Here is a 20,838-nt window from a genome sequence, read left to right as displayed (position 1 = left end):
GAGTGAGAATTAAAGTATATATCTTTTATTATTAGGAGGTAGTTTATATATTACTCGTGTGGTAGAATGAAAGGACTGTGCATTAGAATACATGCAAATAGTGAAATTTTCTGATGCGCTGGATAGACGAGCCCATGGAATGCTATGAATTTCCAAAGCCCTTTTCTTGTAGTGTGTGTACTTAAGCTTAGCTATTGCAGTAGTAAAATAATATATACAACTGTAGTGATATGACCTTAGTTTCAACTTTTGGCCAATAAAAAGGTATACTCAACAAGATCATGAAAGAACTGTCCTCAATAGAGAACAAAGAAATAAAATTCCTAAGTTGCCCTATTAATTTATCCCATCAGTAGGGATAAATTAAATAGAGATCTTAATCATAGTTAATTCTGTGAGAGGTTCCCCCCCCCCCACACCATTGCAGCAGAGGCCTGTTGGTACTCCTTACTGAATGAGCCTAGTAGTTGTGGAGTGCTCAGTTCCCTAGTTAAACTTTAACATTGCAAGCCATCCCAATGATGACCTCGGGAATAAGAGTTTGTCTCGATAATGCGTACCTTTTGGAGCAAAGAAACGGTTTGTGGCCAGAGCTACACATGGATGGGAAGGGATCAGCTGTCCTCATTGAAGTGAATCTTATTTTACAAGAAGCAACAGCCTACGTAGCTCCCGCTTTTCCCTGTCAGAGGTTATATGGAAAGTTCTGGCTATGAGTATCAGCTGCCACAGAAACCTTGTATCTGAAGTTGTGGGTATCACTTGATCCCCACTGACCTGAGGCACACCTGTGCTGGGAAGTTGTAGTGGACTTTTCCCGGACAGGGTACAGACTGGATTCTCTTGACATCCATGACAGTCATGTCACTGTGTGTTTTGCTACTTAACTTTCATGCACATCTGACATGGGGGCTGTTGGGCAAGTGTCATGATCACTTGGTGTTAATAGAGTTACAAGACTTGTGGTGTGGTTTTGCCAAATCCTTGAGACAGTCAGGATTGTATCTTAAAATCTTTTAAATGATAGCAAATGGTTATCTGTATTCTGTGTACATTTTACAATTTGATAGCTTAGGCTACCCAGCATATAACTCTGTGGTTGCGTTCACATGTAACACTAAACCACTTAGTGTTGTTGGTTTTTTTGTTTTTTTTTTTACAGCTAAACAGTATATGTATCACACTAGATAAACCAACCAGTCATGGTTTGGTGCTATGCAGATTAGCCTGAACATGCCCAAGCAAAGGGTTGGCTTTCATGTTCCCCACCTCCCCTCTTCCTTCCCTCTTACTGCCATATGGAGGACTTCAGCACAGTTTAATTTCAATTTTACATAATCCTGGCTTAACATTAACTTCACTTTCAGACCAGGGGTCCTGGTTTAAAACATCCGTAGGTAAATTTCATAACAAGGCAACGAATAAGTTATGAAATCTTTTTTAAACCACAACCCCTGGTTTAAAAGTGAAGTTAATTCTGGATTTTGAATGAGTGAAGCTAAAGTCTTCTGATGCCCTCTTCCTGACTTGGTAGGAGAAGGTGGAATTTCTTGGGTTTGTACAGGCCCATTCACTTAGGGCTAAACTCTGCTTTAGCATGAAGTGTGAATATGGTCATATATGTGCACGACCTACATGTATTTTTAAATTGGCCTCTTTGTGTTTTGTGTGTGTGACACAAATTGGCTTAAAGTATACTGATAAAACATAATTGGAATATTAGGGTATTTCATCATATACATGCAATTTTGAAAATAAAAATTACTTCCTTTAACAGTTTAGTAATAACATAAACTCTTTGTTTCTTAGTTAAAGAATGTGTGGATCACTTAAGCAGCGATGAAAATGAAGAGAAATTGGTTGCTTCATTATGGGGAGCAGAACGATGTTTACGGGTTTTAGAAAGCGTAAGTATTTAACTTTGTAAAGAGTGATTTATTTTTAATGGTCCAGAACCAGGGATGAGGAAAGACCCATGGGTTCTGTCCATATAGCTTCTTACTATTTATGTGCCGTTTGTGTTCATTAGCTACTACACTGCTTTGGGTTAGCCCTGGGTTAAGCTTGATGGGCCATATTCAAATTGGGCATTCTGAATCTAATTATAAAAAACTAGCCCACTTCAGCAAATGTCTAACTGGTAGCGCTTTCCTAAATGGTATTGAGGTGAAAGATGTTGCTGACAAGGTGTGTGTGTGTGAGAGAGAGAGAGAGTGAGAGAGAGAGAGAGAGAGAGAGAGAGGGTGGGGAGAATTTCTTTGTTCCCTTTTTCTATTTTGTTTTTTGGTTTCTTGGGGGAGAGAAATGGAGACCTGCAGCCACATTGGAGGGGAGCTTGTATGTACCTGTTTGTGTGTGTAGACTAGCACACATGTATATTTGACAGTATTGATGTTTGTGAACACAAGGTTTTCAGGGTTTCCCAAATTTGGGACACCAGCTGTTTTTGCACTACAGTTCCCATCATCCCTGACCACTAGTCCCACTAGCTAGGGATTACAGGAGTTGTGGTTCAGATACAGCTGGAGACCCAATTTTGAGAAACCCTGGTCCATTTGTATATTAGCATGTCTGTATGTGTATTATCATGAGAGATATTATGCGTTCACTTCCTGTTAATGGTGGGACGGTGACTCTAGAATTCCTTACCAAGCCCAAAGTAAAAATGTGGCACTGGCCCTATATGTTAATAAGGCTCTTAGCTAACAATATACTATTTGTAACACCTCCGCCTGCCCAGTCAGCTCTAAGTGGGGGTAGTGTTGAAATGGCCAGGCTTGGAGAAGTTAAACTGGCTGAGGGTTTGGTTAGTTGGCCTTGTAGGCTTCCCTGAGTTTGTTCTGTTTGGCTTGAGGACTCCCTAGCTCTTTGCTTTAGGCTGGAGATCTCCCAGCTCAAGCCTATTCCTTTAGCCCAGGCTGTTAGGCGACATCAGGTGTTCTAGAAAATCCAGGTTTCTAGAAATTAAGTTAATGGTGCTTGCTTAGCACAAAGCAGAATGTTAAATTGCAGCATTCTAGAAGCTTGAGAGATCTGTTAAAAGCATAGAGTTCTTTCAGAAGGTGAAAGGAGCTTAACCCGCACATCAAAAGATGATAGCTGTATGATATTTTCTTTTCTTTTTTAGGTAACAGTTCATAATCCAGAAAATCAGAGTTACTTGATAGCATATAAGGATTCGCAGCTCATTGTCTCTTCAGCTAAGTAAGTTCTAATGAATGCTTTTTAAAATACAGTATGGTATACTTCTTTAAAGGTTTATGTTGTTAGGTTATGTATTAACACTGCAATCTTGGTGGTAGCTTTCCTCAGCATGTGTGTGTGTGTTGCAGCTTAGTATTTTCAAATGAGGGGGAAAGCGAGTTAGATTGTTTCCTGCTTCCGCTTACTGATAGCTTTTTTCTACCTGCTTGAAGTAACTTCTGTTGCTAATTATGTTTTGTATGATAAAGTTTTGCAATCAAAATCACTTTTGATTGTGAAATGTTCGCATATAAACATTATACACTCACGTCACATTATCTTTATACGTGCTTCTCAATTTGGGGGAACTTCTTTTTCTTTCAACAACTTCCCCATGGAACTCACAGGATTGGGGGAGTGATGTAAGTACTGCTTTCAGAAATTCTAGTCAGCACTCAAGCGGAGTAAAAATATTGACAGGAAGATTTATATGTAGTTTATGGGTTCCAGAGAGGGAAATTTGTTGACATAAACCCTGTATACATTTACTTATGTTTGAATCATAGCAATTAAAGAGAATTACATGGCCATATACAGTGATGCATGTTTTCTGTGCAAGCCTCTAGAGTGTATAGTATGGGGGAGAAGCTTAATCTGTTGCCAAAATTGAATGAAGACACAAACCTGGAATTAGCATTGTGTCTACAAGAGTTAGCTTTACATGGCTTCATCTCACCATCAAAATACGTCACGAATGTTAAAAATTCTTATTGCAAGTTTGTTTGTTTGTTTAATAAACTGTCCTATACCTGGAGGTCTCAGGGCGGTTTACAGAAAAGAAAAGTTTATGGATTATGCCGAAATGGCAAAAATGACCGGAAGAATCAGAAATCAGGAAGACTCAAATTTTAATAAGGATTGGGGGAAATTTATAATTTATCTTAAAAACCACTGTAAACAGCTAAAATTGTTAGTAGGCTTAGAATAACATTTGTAGTTGAATGGTGAATTTTGTACATAATGGAGATGTAAAAGATTTGGATTATTATAAAAGATGCAGGAGGAAATGACTAACAATAGGATCCACAAAGGGAAGGAGGGAAGCCCAGGAGATTCTCTGGAATCTTGTTTTTATGTTGTATGTTGGATATTGGATATGTGATTGTAAAACTTTAATCTGAAAAACCAAATATTTTTTTTAAAAAATAATCTTACTGCAGACATTTGGTGTTAAGTGCAAACAGTCCTGTTCACATTTAGCTTTATGACCAGACAACTAGTGCACATCAAAGGGGGCCAAGTGACTTAACATACCAGTTATGTTTCTGCTTTTTCAACGCCTTACTTCAATACTTGCTGGGTCCAAAGTGCTTTGTGCTGCTAATATGTTGCAGATTCCTATGTGAAGAATCTGGGACTAGATCATTATGAAGTGCACCTTTGGACCTTTTTTCCTAATAAAAAAGTACAAGAGATGATGCTTTCTAATATAATTTTGGGGACTGTGTTGCTAGTTACCATTAAAACCAGCATGATAAATGAAAACCAATCTTGCTGTTTACAGCTGGAACTGGGTTTTTTACGTGAAGAAATTTTGTCACACTGACATGAAAATGATTTGCGTTGTATATTTTGACTCCTGTTTTTGTAACCTTCAGAGCACTGCAGCATTGCGAGGAGTTGATCCAGAGATACAACCGTGCAGAAGACACCATCTGTCTTCCAGACAGTAGGGTACTGCCGCACCAGAATGTAACAAACCATGTGGGTAAGGCAGTGGAAGACTGTATGAGAGCCATCATTGGTGTCTTACTCAATTTAGCAAATGATAATGGTAAGTTACTTATCCTGAAACATAAAATCAGATTATCATCTGTCCTGTCAGATTGTTTCCCATGACGTCTAGAGAAAAGTATTCCTGTATTTATGCTTAGGCCAGGTGGCTGGTTAATCAGGTGGACAGTAAGAGGTGTAATAATGACCTTCCAGCTCCCGCAAAACAATGCTGCAAATGTGAAATATGTATGCAACTATCATTTGAGTAGAGTTAGTGTCAGTACTGCAAATCTTGGTTTTCAGTTTACATAATTGGGGTGTGTGTGTGAATGCATGGATGCCAAATTAGAACAGTGGAAAACAAACTGTCTCTCATAAAGCAGCCTGAATTTTTCGACTGACCTTGCATATGTCACTTAGGCATGAGTTGGGAAGCAAAAATGGCAAAAATACTCTTTTGGCTTCTGTTTTGTTACATTTGAGATGACTTTTGTGATTAGTCTGTTCAGTTATTTCACCTACTATGACACCAGAGAGTCATGATGGGTTAATGCAATATTCCCATCTACGTTGGGCTTAGATGGTTTACGTTCTGGTTCAGTTACCGGGTGTAAAAGGTGTGATTCAGTCTCCTCCATTGCAGACTGGTGTGTCGGTCTGGGAGAGGTGTAAACTTGATCAGAGATTTGTTTGTGGGACCAAAACCTTAATCTGAAATTCGATCATGGCCAGGTGTTATTGCCAGTTGCTACTTTTAAGTGGTGTAAATGCACGTTTGAAATGCCTGTGGTTTTTTAAATGTCTAATGAGCATTTATATCCTTTAACGTTTGCAGAGTGGGGTAGCACTAAAACAGGTGAACAAGATGGTCTTATTGGCACAGCGCTGAATTGTGTGCTTCAGGTTCCAAAGTTTCTACCTCAAGAACAGAGATTTGATATTCGGGTTCTGGTAAGAAAAACTGTTTAAAAAATGCTTCTAGAAAATGTAAGGCTACATGTTAAAAATTACTTGTGCTAACTTCAGTACATCACATTTAACATGACACCCATGAAAACTGTTTGAAAATTTCCACTGGTTCATAACATGATAGCCTTACCGTTACCTGATTATATCATTTCTCTGCTGAAAGAGTTGTAATTCCCAACACATTTCTGAGTATAAGCCTATCAGTACAACAAGCACCAGTCAAACAGCATCATAAAACATAAAAAACCAAGTGAACAGCAGTAGAATGAAAGCCATAATAGGTTCAGGTAAAACATACCTGCCATTGGGAAAAAGTAATAAAAAAATAAAAAATAAATCTTATTAGAGCATGCCAAAATGGGTGGATACACAGACACTGACTGGCAGATTATTTCATGGTTTAGGCAACACAACTGATCTTTGCACTGGTGGCTGTTTCCGAAGGACAAGTCTTTGGCACAGATCAAAGTGAATTTGGCAAAACATTTGTAGGAATTACAGATCTCAAGTGGTTCTGTATGACTTCTAGAATGAAATTAATTCCTCTTTACTTCTGGATGAGACAAGCATATGGGAGAAGGCTTTACATGAGGGGGGGGGGCCAAACACACACCCTCATTTCATCTTTAAAAGCACACATTCGCAAGACCTTTAAGACAGACATTTTCAAGATAAAGTAATGTTGGCTGGTGTAAATGGACAAGTATATTTTGTAGGGTTGTTGAAGGTGCAATTGCCAAGATTTCATGAGGCTTGCCACTTCTTGAATTTGCCAAAATTGGCCATACTTCTGAGCACCCTGAGAGTGTGCAAAGTACAGTTCTTTGTACTCTACTATCTAATATTTTCTTCCTTTCTTGCAGGGTTTGGGTCTGCTAATCAATTTGGTAGAGTACAGTGCACGAAATCGGCACTGTCTTGTGAATATGGAAACAACATGTTCCTTTGATTCCTTCTGCTTGGGAGAAGCCAATGATAGCATAAGCACATCTGGACGGATGGCTGCTGTTCATGCTTTAGTTCAGGTAAATCATAGTTTTTACTTAAAAGAACAACCATTTATGCAGTGTGAGAAACAGTTATCTCCAGAGGAAAGAAGCAGTGTTGGTCTAATGTTCAAATGTTGAACTATTTGTCATTCCCATCCCTTTTAAACTAACAGAGACGATAGGCCAGAGGAGGCCCTGAGTCACTTATTTGTCCCAACATATTTTGAGCCATACATCTCTTTATAGGCCATTGATTTAATCCATGCAAGGGATAATTGAAGCCGTCTTGTGTACTATCTTAGTGGAAAACCAAATGTTACTGGGAGCCCTACAAAGAGCATCCTTGTGATGGCCATCAACTGGTTCTTCTCAGCAACTTGTATTTTACCTTTGAGCAAGGTGTTCCCCTTAGTTGTTGTTGCCAATAATAATTGATTAATTTGCGGAGGATCAAATTTTGTAGAGTTTTGAGTCAAACATAGTTGTGAACATTTGGCTTGCCTCTTTAATTATTTCTTCATTAGATAAGAGATTATATTTGTTCTTCACTTGCATTACATTTTTCACTGGGCATTACATGCAGCATGAATTGGAAACTCATATATTAATCTCCTGCTGAATAAGGTATATTCTCTGTCTCAGTTGTGTTTGGCTGTTCTTGCCATAGGCATTAGGACTTAGTTTATTATTATGCTGCACACCAACTGTTGGTGTACTATGCTGTAATCCCTCAGTTCCTTTACGAAATATTATTATTGGCATTTTTATCCTGCTCCTCAGCCAAAAAAAAGCTGACAAATACCATTGAGGAGGCAGATACTGATCTCGGGCTTAGAATCAGAAAGGAAAAGGCACTGAGAGAAAGTAGGTGGGGGGGAACTCAGGCACTTACAGTGGTACCTCGCAAGACGAATGCCTCGCAAGACGAAAGAGTTTTTGGTTTTTTGAGTTGCTTCGCGAGACGAATTTCCCTATGGGCTTGCTTCGCAAGACGGAAACGTCTTGCAAGTTTGTTTCCTTTTTCTTAAAACCGTTACAGTAATACAGGGTGCATTGCTTGAAGAGGTGCAGTTGCGACTTGACTTCGAGGAGCAACTCATAGCACGCGGTGTGGTAGCCTTTTTTGAGGTTTTTGAAGATTTTTTTGAAAAAATGGAAACCGTGCTTCGCAAGACGAAAAAACTCTCAAGACGAAAAAACTCGCAGAACGAATTAATTTCGTCTTGCGAGGCACCACTGTATTCTTACTTACAGAGATCTTGTAGTGAACTGTAGCAATGGGGGGGAAACCAGGAGAGCCAATGGAGAGCTCCTGTAGTCCCATCTCTCTTGCAGCCTGATGGAATGTCTGCTGATGACAGTTGGTGGAGGAGCCTGATGGCATGTAGTCTTTTAGCAGAGCTGTTAGAGAGTACCTTCTCTGCTTCTCCTATAGCCTGAGATGGGATGCCTATGCACAGTGTTAGAAACGGAGATATGAAAGCTAGGAGCTAAATGGCACCTTAAACCTAGGTTATGGGCGCCGCAACGGAGTGTCTAGGCGTGCTTTTTTATAGCAAGAATACAAAGCTGAAAATGAATGAACTGCAGCTAAAATCTTATGCTCATTTTCCACATAATCTAGTCCGCATCTGAAGACTGCAAAAAACAACGCCATACTTCCCCTGCCCACCCCGCTAATATTCTTGAGAGGGCCCCTTCTCCAATCTTCAGAGAGTAGCTGGAAGTGGGGAGGCAGAAAAAGGTCCTCCTTTCCTTCCAGCGGTGGCTGTTTTAATCTGAATTCTTCGGCGCAGTACTGCACCCAGAGCTCAGAAGCTGCTCTCATTAATGAAATTCCCTGTCGCAAAGCGCACCTAGAACAATGGGAGTTTCGAACGCAGCCTGGGGATGACAGGATGAAACATTCAGTACAAAAGCGAATGCTAATTTAAGCAAGGGAAGGCACACAGATGAGATGCTCCCTGCTGCCAGTTAAGTCGCATGTAGCATTTGGGTTCATGACTCATCATCTGTGGAATTTTCCCTCTCAGTTGTTCCTTGAGCGTGAGCGAGCAGCGCAGCTGGCAGAGAGCCAGACGGATGAACTGATTAAAGAAGCTCCTGCTGCACAACATGACAAGAGTGGGGAGTGGCAGGAGACGAGCGGAGAGATCCAGTGGGTTACTACAGAAAAGCCTGAGAACGCAGAGGAGAAAGATAAGAAAGAAGAAGATGAAGAAGAACTTGATCTTAATAAAGGTAGGTCCAGGTTCCTGGGGAAGTCAGCTAAATTAAAAAATGTCAGAGCTGCAGTTTTAGAATCCTCTTTCTCCCCCCCCCTTTTTAAAGCGTTTATTAATTTTCCAATAAAAACATCCAATTAACATATCAAATCAGATCCAATAAAAATAAAAAACTAAAATAAAAAAGGTCCAATTGTCTTCCAAATTGTAATAATTTTGTTTTGACTTCCCATGGTCTGAATTTCGAAGCACATTCAACATCATAGTCCTGCCTCTCATCATCCTCAATGTTATTCATAATTCCATGTCCGATTTTTCCCTTCCACATTTTGACTCTGGTTCTACGATCCTCATTCATGTCAGAAAACTGATACTTTTTTTTCCCTATGGAGTGCAGATTTGTCCATATATTGTACTCCTTCAGCTGTTTTTTCATCGCACCGCTTCATTTAATTGCATCCAATTTCAAAGTTTCTTTCCCTTTTAAAGCAACTGGGACTCTTGTCCTAGTTAATCTCTTCCCAAAAATGCAGTGGTATTAAGGATCAAAATACTTTCCTGATTCTTACAAGCCTCACTTCAGCTTCTTTTGCTTAAGATTGTTACCATTACAAAATACAAAAAGCTGCTCCTTGACATATTGTCATAGTAAACGTTAATATTCCCTTTTTACTAATACTTCTATTTAATTTTGGCCCATTTATTCTGGCTCAAACATTGTATCAGTTGATCCTTTCTTAAACATTGTTTTTCAGCACTCTTCTCTGTAATCATTCCCTTCCCTTCCTTTTATGGTTTCCACCTGAACATCTAATTTATCACACTGCCCTGCGTCTGCAGGGGGAATAAACTTAACTATGTTTACTGGCATGGGATGAGGGTATTGGTCTGGGCAACAGTGGCATTCCACAAAATCACAATATCCACAGTTAGAAATGTTGACATTCTTGGGTACAGAATTATGCTCTATGTGTGCATACACATAGAACACATAGAAGTAGCTGCTTTAGAAGTATTTGGGCAAAGTGACATTAAAATATAGTTTGGTTATACTTCAAATATTATTCTTTTTACTTGCAGCCCTTCAGCATGCTGGGAAGCACATGGAGGATTGCATTGTGGCCTCGTACACAGCATTGCTTCTGGGATGCCTTTGCCAGGAGAGTCCAGTAAGAAAACTTTTCTGCATGGTTACTAAATGGGTTTATAAGGCTGGGTAAAAGACTGTCTTGAAACCATAAAATGGATCTTGGGAACAGGCATTTTACAATTTAAACTTCAGTTGTTAACCTTTTTCAACTACTTCATATGCTTCAAGCTGTCTCAAAATGCAGTTTCCATAAGGGGCAGAACCCAGCTTTGGGTTACATTGCATTGTCAATTAAAGTGCAAAAGTTTGATGCTTTTCAGTGTGTTAGTCTAATGGAAATTCAGTCATACTTTCAGCAGAGCTCTCAGTAATAAGCAGGCTCCTACATGCTGAGCCAGCTCCTTGCTCTATTAGCCTGAATAACAACAGCTCTGAATAACAACAGCTCTCCAATGTATTTGCCAGTCCTGTTGCTTACGATGCTTGGGATTAAATGGAGTACCTTCTGCATTCGAAGAATGTGCTCTCTTACTAACCGGTTCCCCTCCCTGAGGATTTTTTACACACTCAACTGGAGTGTCTAGGACATGCTTGTAAATAACCACAGATGAAAATACATTACTAAATCTTGTAGGGACATTCTTCAGAGAATGGGAATAACTAATCCTGTGGGTTGGTCTTTATATATGCTTGATATTCTCTCCTTTTTATTTTCCTGTGTGCTACATTATTTCAGTAGTTGTGTGGTTGTGTGCAACTGGAAAGGGGCAAGAAGGGGCTCTGGCTTTTCCATTAAGGCTCGGGGTTTGCTTCCAACTTTCATGAAACGTTGAGATTTGTGACTTGGAAGCTCTTGTGTTTTAGTGAAAAACTGTCAACTACTAAAGGTTTGGTAGCATTGTTGTGTCAAGGCACTGTAGGAAATGCAGATAGGTTTCTGGCATCGTGCCCGTACTGCAAGAAAGATGCATGTCGAGCAGGAAAAGAGAATAAATGTGCGGGTTGGTTACTCTAGCGTCGTGTTGGGAAGTCGATTTAATTGCCTTGTCAGAAACTTCCTAATTCTGCATTTATTTCCTTAGATCAATGTGACTACTGTGAGGACATACTTGCCTGAAGGGGATTTCTCAATCATGACAGAAATGCTGAAAAAGTTTCTCAGTTTCATGAACCTTACTGTAAGTAGTATATTACAATTGCTTATTTGTCTGGTGTTTCAGATCAAAATGCTTGAGAAGACTTATACCAGTATGCCTGTCATCTTATGGAAGGGTAGGCAAGCTTGTTGGGTGTGTGTGTGTGTGTGTGTGTGTGTGTGTGTGTTACTAGGAACTCTGGAGGTACACCACTCAGAGCCAGGTGCAAAAAATTGGTTTGCGAGATGCACTTGCACAGAGCACCTCTGAGGATATATGTTTGCAGTGCCAGAACTGAGCTCACAATCCTTTGGTGCAAAAATCCTGATTCTCCTCTCCAATGCTGTTTATTATTATTACTAAGTTTCATCAGCCTAATTGAGAAGCCTTTTAATTGATATGGAAAAGTTTGCTGAACAACTGTAAATAGCCCAGTAATGTACCAGTCGATATCATCCCGTCTTCTACAAGCCCTGATGTAATAGAAGGGCAGGCATAGGAAGATAATCTGGAGTGACAGCTCCTTGTTATTTCTCTCTCTGGTGGGGCAGTTTTCCACTTGTCAAGGAACTGTAACCCCTGTCCCACCCACCCCACTTAATGGGGTTAACAGTGAGCAGGATAAGTGACTTATCCTCTTCCATCTGTCCAAATGACACCACTAGACTTGCCTCTATTGTAGTCTGAGAAGCAGTCAAATCCCACCCCCCAAAAAACCTAAGATCACCTTCAATCAAATCAGCTGTGGCAGCTGCAGCAAATCTCTCTGGTGTTGCAAGATTGTTTTTGCAAATTTATTTAAATAACAGCAGATGTTAAATGATGGCTTCTGCTAAGGCTGAGACATTATAAATTACAGGCCACTGTTCGTAAATAGACCGCTTTGCTTGTAAATGGGGAACTGCTGCTACTTAGGTTGATGTAACATAGCATTCCAGACTGTGACCTGCTGTCACATAATCCTTAAATTAGGTGGGAAAATGCATCTTAAACGTTTAATAAACGTCCCGTGTTTCCCTCCACATCTCCTTTCCTTCCCAGTGTGCTGTTGGGACAACAGGCCAGAAAACTATCTCTAGAGTGATTGAATACTTGGAACACTGCTAGAAACTCGAGTCTTGCCGCAGGCACTTGAATGCTGGAGCTCAACCCCTCCGATAAAGGAAGGAAGTCGTGACAGAAGTCCTCAAGGAAGCACCACCAAGAGCATTCATCAGTCTCATTCGTGTTTGGATTTTTAAGGCTACCTGGTCTCTTCACCATACACTCAGCATTTTCCGAGAGACAGTTCACCACCACATCAATCTGCAACTATCAAAAATTAAGGGGGAAATATCTGAGGAAAGTAAATCAAGAATTCATTATGTTTATAATAATGCAGTGCAGTATTTAAATATATTTGGCAGGGTTTACTCTCCCTCTTTATTTTTCTGGCTTTGTTTGTGACAACTTTAAAGGGGAAAACTTGCTGCTGGTAGTGCAACTGCTGTTTACTGTTGAGCCACTGTTTTTCATGCCAGCCAGGTGCAAAGGCAGCTTTAGCTACTGAGGTATCAAAAATCTTCTAATAAAGATGCTCTGGGCAGCAGCATTGCTCTGATTTGAGTTTAATTTGCTCTTGCTTTTTAAAGAGATTATTCCAAAATCATAAGAAATAGAAAAATTTTAAATACTTTTTGTGATTTTAACTACTGTCTATATTTAAAATGTGTTGGAATCCAAAGAGGTTGAGGCTTGGATAGTTTATTTTTTATACTGTTTTGATTGAAAATTGGGTTGTTGGAAACTACTTCTCAGTTCTTAAAATTGTTGTGGCCTACGTACTGTAAACTGATTGACCATAACACTTCATAGCTCTAAGAGAGGCATGCAGGAAGAAGAAGAAGAAATAATAATCCCCTCCCAGCTGGTGACTGTCTGTATTTCTTTGAAATGCAGTAATTGTAAAGCACCCTGTTTAAAAAGGACAATGTTCTTTTTAAAAATGTTAAATTTTAACATTTAACATTAATTTAAAAATGTTTTTAAAAAATGTTCAATGCCAGGGGAGTTTACACTTCATGATGCACAAAAAAGAAAGGAAAAGAAGCTGTTGATTTTTGTTTCAAGGAAGAAATGTGGAGCTAAAACACCAGTGGGGATTAATGTTTCCAGTTGACATAATCTTTCTATTTCTTCTCTAGTATGGCGCAGGTAAATGCATACAATACGAAGCCTTAAATAGCTGAATATAGTGAAGATTTTGTTCAGTAAGGGGTTCTAGTTCACAGCAAAGGATTGTGTTGAGACTTTAATGGAACAAAAATCCCTGCTAAATACTTTTGTAAAAGAGGTTTTGGACATTAGTGACTTCTCGCACTCATTGTTCCGATGGACAGAATTGCTCATGGTTTTTATTAAGCTGGTCTTGAATTATTCACAAAATGTTTTGAGACATTTGCATCACAGACACTTTCCACATTACCTGTGTAGCTAGTTGCATCATGTTACTTCATTGAATTTGTAAAACTTGAAGCCATAAAAATATTAGTTCTGTGTATAATGAGGGGTGGGAGAAATAACAGAAAATCTAACCTGCTTTTTAGATCTTGTGTTATCTCCATGTATAAACTTACAAACTTGTGCTTTTGTATCAGTGCCAGCTGTAAAATTTTTACATACAGTGGCTGCCTTCTATGTCTTCCTATTTTTGATAATGCAGATTGTTGGGAATTTGGTAAGGAAGTGACTGATTAGAAGCAAAATCCTATATTGGTCCTGCTTTTTTATTTTTATTTTCCTTAACATCTTAATTAAGCAAACTACCCCCCTACAATGTACCAGTGTAACTTAGAAAAAAAATGCTGAGGTTATGTTTTCCCTTGGATCGAGCTTCCTTATGAGAGGAAGAGCAACTTAGTAAAGCTGTACTTGTAAATTATTTCTGAGATGCAGGATTTACTGGATATATTTTTTGGCATTTAGTTTTAACAACTTAGAGCAATGGCTTTCATTTTTAGTTGGATTTCATATAGATTTAAGTTAGGCTTTTTTTCTGTATGCGCAATGACGGGGGATGATTAAAAATAGATGCAGTGATGAGGTGGAATCAGGAGCCACACTTCTCTGTTACACTGGTAATGACCTGGATCGGAATTGGTTAAACTCATTGCGTTGAGCATTTCTTAATTAGCAAGCACTGAAACATGCAGACTGTTTGGTTTTTGGAGAGAGGGTCAGGAAACCACCCTGCAAGCTGCAGTGTGTTTTCTTGTTTTAAACCTCATCAAGCTCTGCATTAAATGGGTACTTGAGGCCAACCTTCAAATTTAAAAGTTTTAAAGTAACTTTTTTTCCACTGTAAATATATATGTAAATAAGCGCAATTGGAAACTAGAACAGTAGAGTACTTTTCTGAATCCAATCCTATTTTTATTTTATACAGTATTTCTCAGCTGTGATATTTGGAGCAAAAGCCAACGGCAGGAATAATAGTTTGTACCAGTTTCATGAAGTATGTCTTTTGGTTTTTGTAAATAATTTTAACTCGAATAAAAATTGCTACTTTCAATACATAACATACATGTAATGAGCATAGTTTCTTGCTATTGGAGACTCTACCCATGACCTTTAATGTGAAACAGCAAATGGTATGGCTGCCATCTTGAAATTATTCTAACTATGATGCAGTAAAATGAGTGCCATTCTGTGATCAGAAAATGAACTTGGCCTGGGTTGTCTAACAGCTGGTGCTAAACATTTTATCATTTGGTAATTGCTGCAGATCAAACTGTTATTAAAAGAACAACTACCCAGGGTAGATTAAAGATTGACAAGAGTGCTTCCCCATAGCTGTTTGTGGCAGCATCACCATGGTGTCTGTGTTGTGCTTTCACAATCAGTATGAGAGAATCCCATGTCATTGTCCACTTCTGTTATAATTGGAGTGTCATTGGTAAAAGAGTATTTCTCATTGGGGTGCTAAAGATTAGATCGGAGCTTTCCAAACTGCATGTCGCCGCACATTAGTGTGACAGCTAGTGTTTAGGTGTGCCGCGCAATATGTGCCCATATCTCTTACATGGAGTTAGTTTAACCTCTGGTTTGCTAGTAAAAGTGAATTACTGTGTTGCGAAATGATGCCTGTCTTAAAAGTGTGTCACCAACATGAAAAGTTCGGAAAGCTCTGGATTAGATAGTGGGCCATTTCCTTCATAAGTACTAACATTTTAATAAGAGTCAGTTATCTTTTTCAGCCAGTAGCACCCATCTGGTAGCCAACACATGCTTTTGGGCTTCAAAAAGGTATCCATGCCAATTATGCAGTAATTACTTATGGATAACTTGAATGATAAAAACAAGTAGCTCTGCTGGAGGTAAGTATTGAGGTCACTCCGCATGCATTGTATATGCAACTGCTAGAAACTGCTTTCACCGGAAACCTAAAATGAATTGACCTGTGTGCTAAACCCAATTTCTTCTATCATCTCATGGTATGCTGTTAGTATGTTCATGTGCATTCAAGTTTATTTGTAAATCTCTGAGAACTGAGTGGCTAATGAAAGAAAGTATCCAACATTTCAATTTGCATGCTAGTGTTAAATTTGTTCTATCGAAATAAGGCTTTAAAAAATCTTGTTTAGATTTAGTGTTAGTTACCAATAGCAAAGGACAACCTCTCTTGCATTAGCATCAATTTAAATATATATAACTTTTTCATATTTAGGCTTTAGGTTTATATGATAGCTCAGTCAGTAGAGCATGAGCCTCCTAATCTCAGGGTCATGGATTTGGGTGTAAGATTCCTGCATTGTAACGGGTTGGACTAAATGACCCTCTTGGTCCCTTCCAAGTCTACAGTTCTATGGTATTATTATCTAGCTTTGTCTACCATCGTTTTCATACGCATTAACAGGCTGGTGATTGCTGAATTGAAGTGGCTATTTCAGATGTTAGATCCTAGATCCTATCTCCCATCCACCCTAGCAAGCATGGGCAATGGTCTGGGATGAACTGCCAGGCCAAAAGTTCCCCACTGTTGTTGTATTGAAGCGGAAGATTGTCTGACATCTAGTTGTGGCCAGTGAGGCCTTAGAGACTCAAATCGAAATAACCAGGAGCGCTATGGAATGCAGTTGTACATGGTACAAAGTGTACACACTTGGCATTGCTACGGACTAGCTCACAGTGATGCTCTACATATGATGGGCTAGCCATATGCAATTTCAGCAGACGAGTAAATTTGCTCAAGAACAAAAATTACACTTACTTCCCTTCTTTTACCCCACTGAAGAAATATCCTATGCACATAGCACCCTGGTAGTTACAGCTGCCACGAAAAGCAAGACACCTAGTGGCTTGTTCATCTTTATGTCAAAATATATAGACTTCAAGTTGTTCATTGTTTAAAATTGAGATCAAGCTTAATTCATGGCAGGGGCCTTATGAAAAACTTTGAACTGCCCAATTCAATGCTTAATGTAAACAAAAGGTCCTAGTTTATTTCAGTGAAACATTGACACTAATTTATACACACCTGTCTAGAAAATGGCCCCAAACAAGCTGACTGGAAAGCCCTTTTTAACTAAAGAGCAAGGCCAGTTTTGGTTCAAGTTAAGTTTCCTGCTTATGCAAGCTGCCAGGGCTATGTTGGGCACACATGGTGAGAGAAGCTGTTCTATCTGCATGATAAATTAATGTGTTTGTGCTAATGCCTTTAATAATGGCTTATTTCTGGAAGCACTAGAAGCACTTCTGGTACTGTAGATCTGCTCTTCAGCAGTAATAATGAGGTGTAATCATGCAGTCTTGAAATTAGCTTATATAATGGCTCCTTCTGTACAAGGGCCTGATAGATTTATATCAACCTACCCTGTGATGCGCAGGTAAGAGTGAATGGTTAATAATTACTTGCACCTGCAAGGTAAAGTTACAAGGATACCCGTCCCCTGAGATAGGTAGAATGTTTTTCTGGACATACTACCGGTGTTGGGTTGAAATAGTAATACTTCACCACAGAGCAGCACACACAGAGTTCTGGTTAGACCTACAATGACTCTTTGCAGTGTCTGCACCTTCCTTGGAAGAACAGAGTTCTACCTGCGTCTATGGAAATCCCTATTGCCCCATGCAGTGTCCTTGGAAGTTGCCAAGAAAGTAGGTGAAGGCTTCAGAGCAAGGTTCTCCTATAATGGAGACAATGGGAGAGGTTGTAGTGGAATGAAAGTTTGTTGTTTTTATTTTTTAAAAACACAGCTTTGGTGAACAAAACCCATCCAAAGCCATTTGCAACAATAAAAAGACATACGCACACACACCACTATTACAGAAAATCCAAAATAATGGCTTGTCACCCAGTGAAGAGAGGCAAAATTTGCACCTTGAACTTGACTCAGCTGTGTTGTGCAATGGCTCCTAAATATATGAAATCGAAATTATTTTTCCCTTGAGCAGTGAAATGTTGGCTTTCCATTTTTACTTGGAATTCTAACAGAAATTATTACACTTGGGACTCCAAGTGGTTTTCACATCCTCTGTTCCTTCGTCTCTTAATGCACAATGATTATTTCTGAAAATATGCTGACAGCGACACAGCGTTCAGAAGGCAAGTATAAGCACTTCCAGAAAATCCACTTAACTGGAACAATGTCTAGGAAATGCCACCTTCAGCAGTTATGAAGGACCTTTATTATCTTAATAGAATAAAAGCAAGTAGCTTCTCTAATTCATTTCTGATTTTCTTTGAAAACATACTCTTGCTACCCCAAATTTCTAGAAGGCTAAGGCTTGATGTGGCAACAGTATAATATTTGGGCAGTGTGTCTCAAATGTAGTAAGCCATTTGAGAATAACGGATTTGAAGATGAGTTTGAGAAGAGTGTACTTCTGTCTTTTGACAAGAGGAGGGTGTACAGTGAGGGAAAAAAGTATTTGATCCCCTGCTAAATTTGCCCGTTTGCCCTCTGACGAAGAAATGACCACTCCATAATTTTAATGGTAGGTTTATTGTAGCTGTGAGAGACAGAATAGCAACAGGAAAACCCCCAGAAACCCAGAAAACAAGAAATTGCTTGCAAAAACATGAAAAGATTTCTTTTAAAAATGTAGATGTGGACATGAAGTAAACCAAATTGAAGACAAGAAACGTGTAGAACTGAAATGGATATATTTGCCCATCCCCAACCTGTACTTGTAAATTATTTCAGTGGTTAATTTATTTACTACCTTTTAGACCAGGGATGGAGAGCCTGTGGTCCTCTAGTTGAAGCTGGACTCCCCACGCCTAAAGGCCTCAGCCAGATGAGTTGATGGGAACTGCACTCTAAACAACAGTAAGCGTTGGCAGGTTTCCTCCACTCTACTCCATATACTCAAAACAGTAATCCGGATTTAATCTTTTAAAAATACAATTTGTGTAATTGCACCCAGGACATGCCACAAAAACGCTGTGTTTTGCTGACAAACATGGAAGAACGCTGAGCTAATGATGCTCATGATCACATTTAACAACATAAGAACACCTTGCCTGAGTCAGAGATCCATTTAATTTTGTTTGTTTCTAAAAGCAGTAACTAACAGCACTAGCCTATACATGTTTGGCATGGAGTAAACTCCATTGCGTCTATGTTTATATAAAACATAGTCTGCATAATATAATAATCTCTTTGAAAGGGTTTAATAATAAAAATATAACAATATTCAATGCAATTTCCTTCCAATGGCGGTATATACACAGTGTACCTTTACAGCACATTTGAAACACATTATTTCAAAGTATTCCAGGAACTGTAGTTTTCCCCCTCACAGTTACAATTCCCAGCATCCCTTAAACTACAGGATTATTTGAGGGGTAAAGTGTGTGTCAGAGATATAAAGAGAAAATGCAGCTGTATTGTCACAAAACTGAGTGGTGTACAAGCGCCAAGAGTTAAGAAAAGCTTAAGTAAAGATGTGTTTAAAAGAGGCTTTTAAAATGCCATCACTATCTCCATCTCAGAAATTCACTCCCTGGTAGGTGTGTATAAGACTGGCCTAGTTTGGGCCTGGGAAGCTTTTAAGCAGGGCATGCCAGCAACATGCCCTTTTGTCCGCTTTCTCACATCTGCATGTCAGTTATACAGCCTGTATGTAAGTTCTCCAACACTGGTGACAGCTGTTGACAAGGCCAGGAACGGGGAGCCTGGTGTGGTTGGACTTCAATGTCCATTAGCCCCAAAGAGCATAGCCAATTGTTGGCAAATATGCAATATCTGGATTGCCCGCAGGCTCCCCACCCTTGTGATAGAGCTATCCTTAAATTTGTATAGACCCTTCTTTCTGGCCATCAAAGGTAGGCCATCTGAATCACAGAATTATAGAGCTGGAAGGGACCCTAAGGATCATCTAGTCCAACCCCCTTTACCTGTCTCTTGTGATAGGTTAATTGTGCATTGTGTGATGGGGATGCTTAAGCTAATTAACCGGGACGGGATTGCAGTGCAGGCTGGAAGAGAAGGTTGTGCGTTCTGGGGGGAAACCCACCATTTTTGAAAAAAATATACACATTGTCTATTTTCTCCACATTACATTACACTTCATTGGATGGCAGGCACTCAAAGACTTTTTTTTAAAAAAACTGCCTTTTAACACTTTGATTAAATTTTAAATAACTCTGCATATCACCTGAACTCTAGTGAAGAGTTAAGCTAACATAAAGGCATACCGGTGTAAACCAGGCATGTGCAAAGTCTGTTTTGGCGGCCTAATCTGGCCCACCAGTTGGTTAAATCCGGCCCCTGTGGCGGTTCATTTCCTGGGTTAAAATCCTAAAAAAAAAAACCCTCAACAACTTCAACCCTAAAAAAAGCTCAACTTTGGTCAGACACCACTGCGTAAGTGATAGAAGGAGACAGATGGTTAAGAAAGGCTGCAATCCTATGCACACATACCTGGGAGTAAACCCCATTGAATTCAAGGGGACTTCTGAGTGGACACTGCAGGATCCTACTGTTACTGTCCACTTAACTCATGCTGCTTTAAGGCTCTTAGTAAAATATACAGGGTTTGTACAGCTTCTGCCTTTTCCCCTGAAGCAGACATGCACCAGCAGCTTGTCATCATTACAAACCTTTAATTACAATGCAAACAATGTGAACATTTTGTCACTGGCTTAAGGCTGAGACCCACCCAGTGACTTCACTGTCATCTTGCTTTACAGGCTAAGGTAAGGAAGATGCTCCCTAGGTGTTCTGAAGACAATGCTTCTGGTGCCCAGGTTCAAGCGTGCCTGTACATCTCTATTGAGAAGTCCAATTTAATTAAATAGGGCTCACCCTTAAGTAACAACGGAAGCCTAACAGTGTCTACTCGGAAGTAAGTCCTGGTGAAGTCAATGGGGCTCCCTTCCAGCAAACTAGGGTCAGGACTGGACTGCAAACCTAACGGGTTGATAAAATCGCACTTTAGCAGCGCAATCCTAACGCAGTACGATCCACTGTCCACTGGGGCTCCCT

General features: G+C 39.5%; 1 protein-coding gene across 3 annotated transcripts in view; it reads left to right on the top strand.

Moving 5' to 3' along the window:
* WAPL (WAPL cohesin release factor) overlaps positions 1 to 13,341 on the top strand; it is a 53,086-nt gene extending 39,745 nt beyond the window's left edge. For all 3 annotated transcript variants that reach the window (XM_081004861.1, XM_081004862.1, XM_081004863.1), the window contains exons 11-19: positions 1,810 to 1,907; positions 3,128 to 3,204; positions 4,842 to 5,017; positions 5,795 to 5,910; positions 6,792 to 6,953; positions 8,951 to 9,158; positions 10,223 to 10,311; positions 11,315 to 11,410; positions 12,410 to 13,341. In XM_081004861.1, the coding sequence (XP_080860987.1) occupies positions 1,810 to 1,907; positions 3,128 to 3,204; positions 4,842 to 5,017; positions 5,795 to 5,910; positions 6,792 to 6,953; positions 8,951 to 9,158; positions 10,223 to 10,311; positions 11,315 to 11,410; positions 12,410 to 12,475 (1,088 nt within the window). In that variant the 3' untranslated portion in view covers positions 12,476 to 13,341. The remainder of the gene's footprint in view (positions 1 to 1,809; positions 1,908 to 3,127; positions 3,205 to 4,841; positions 5,018 to 5,794; positions 5,911 to 6,791; positions 6,954 to 8,950; positions 9,159 to 10,222; positions 10,312 to 11,314; positions 11,411 to 12,409) is intronic.
* The last annotated feature ends 7,497 nt before the right edge of the window (positions 13,342 to 20,838 follow it).

The sequence above is a fragment of the Podarcis pityusensis genome, assembly GCF_964106645.2.
Source record: "Podarcis pityusensis genome assembly, chromosome: 5".
Taxonomy (NCBI): Eukaryota; Metazoa; Chordata; class Lepidosauria; order Squamata; family Lacertidae; genus Podarcis; species Podarcis pityusensis.
This window is presented reverse-complemented; position numbering and strand designations above follow the sequence as displayed.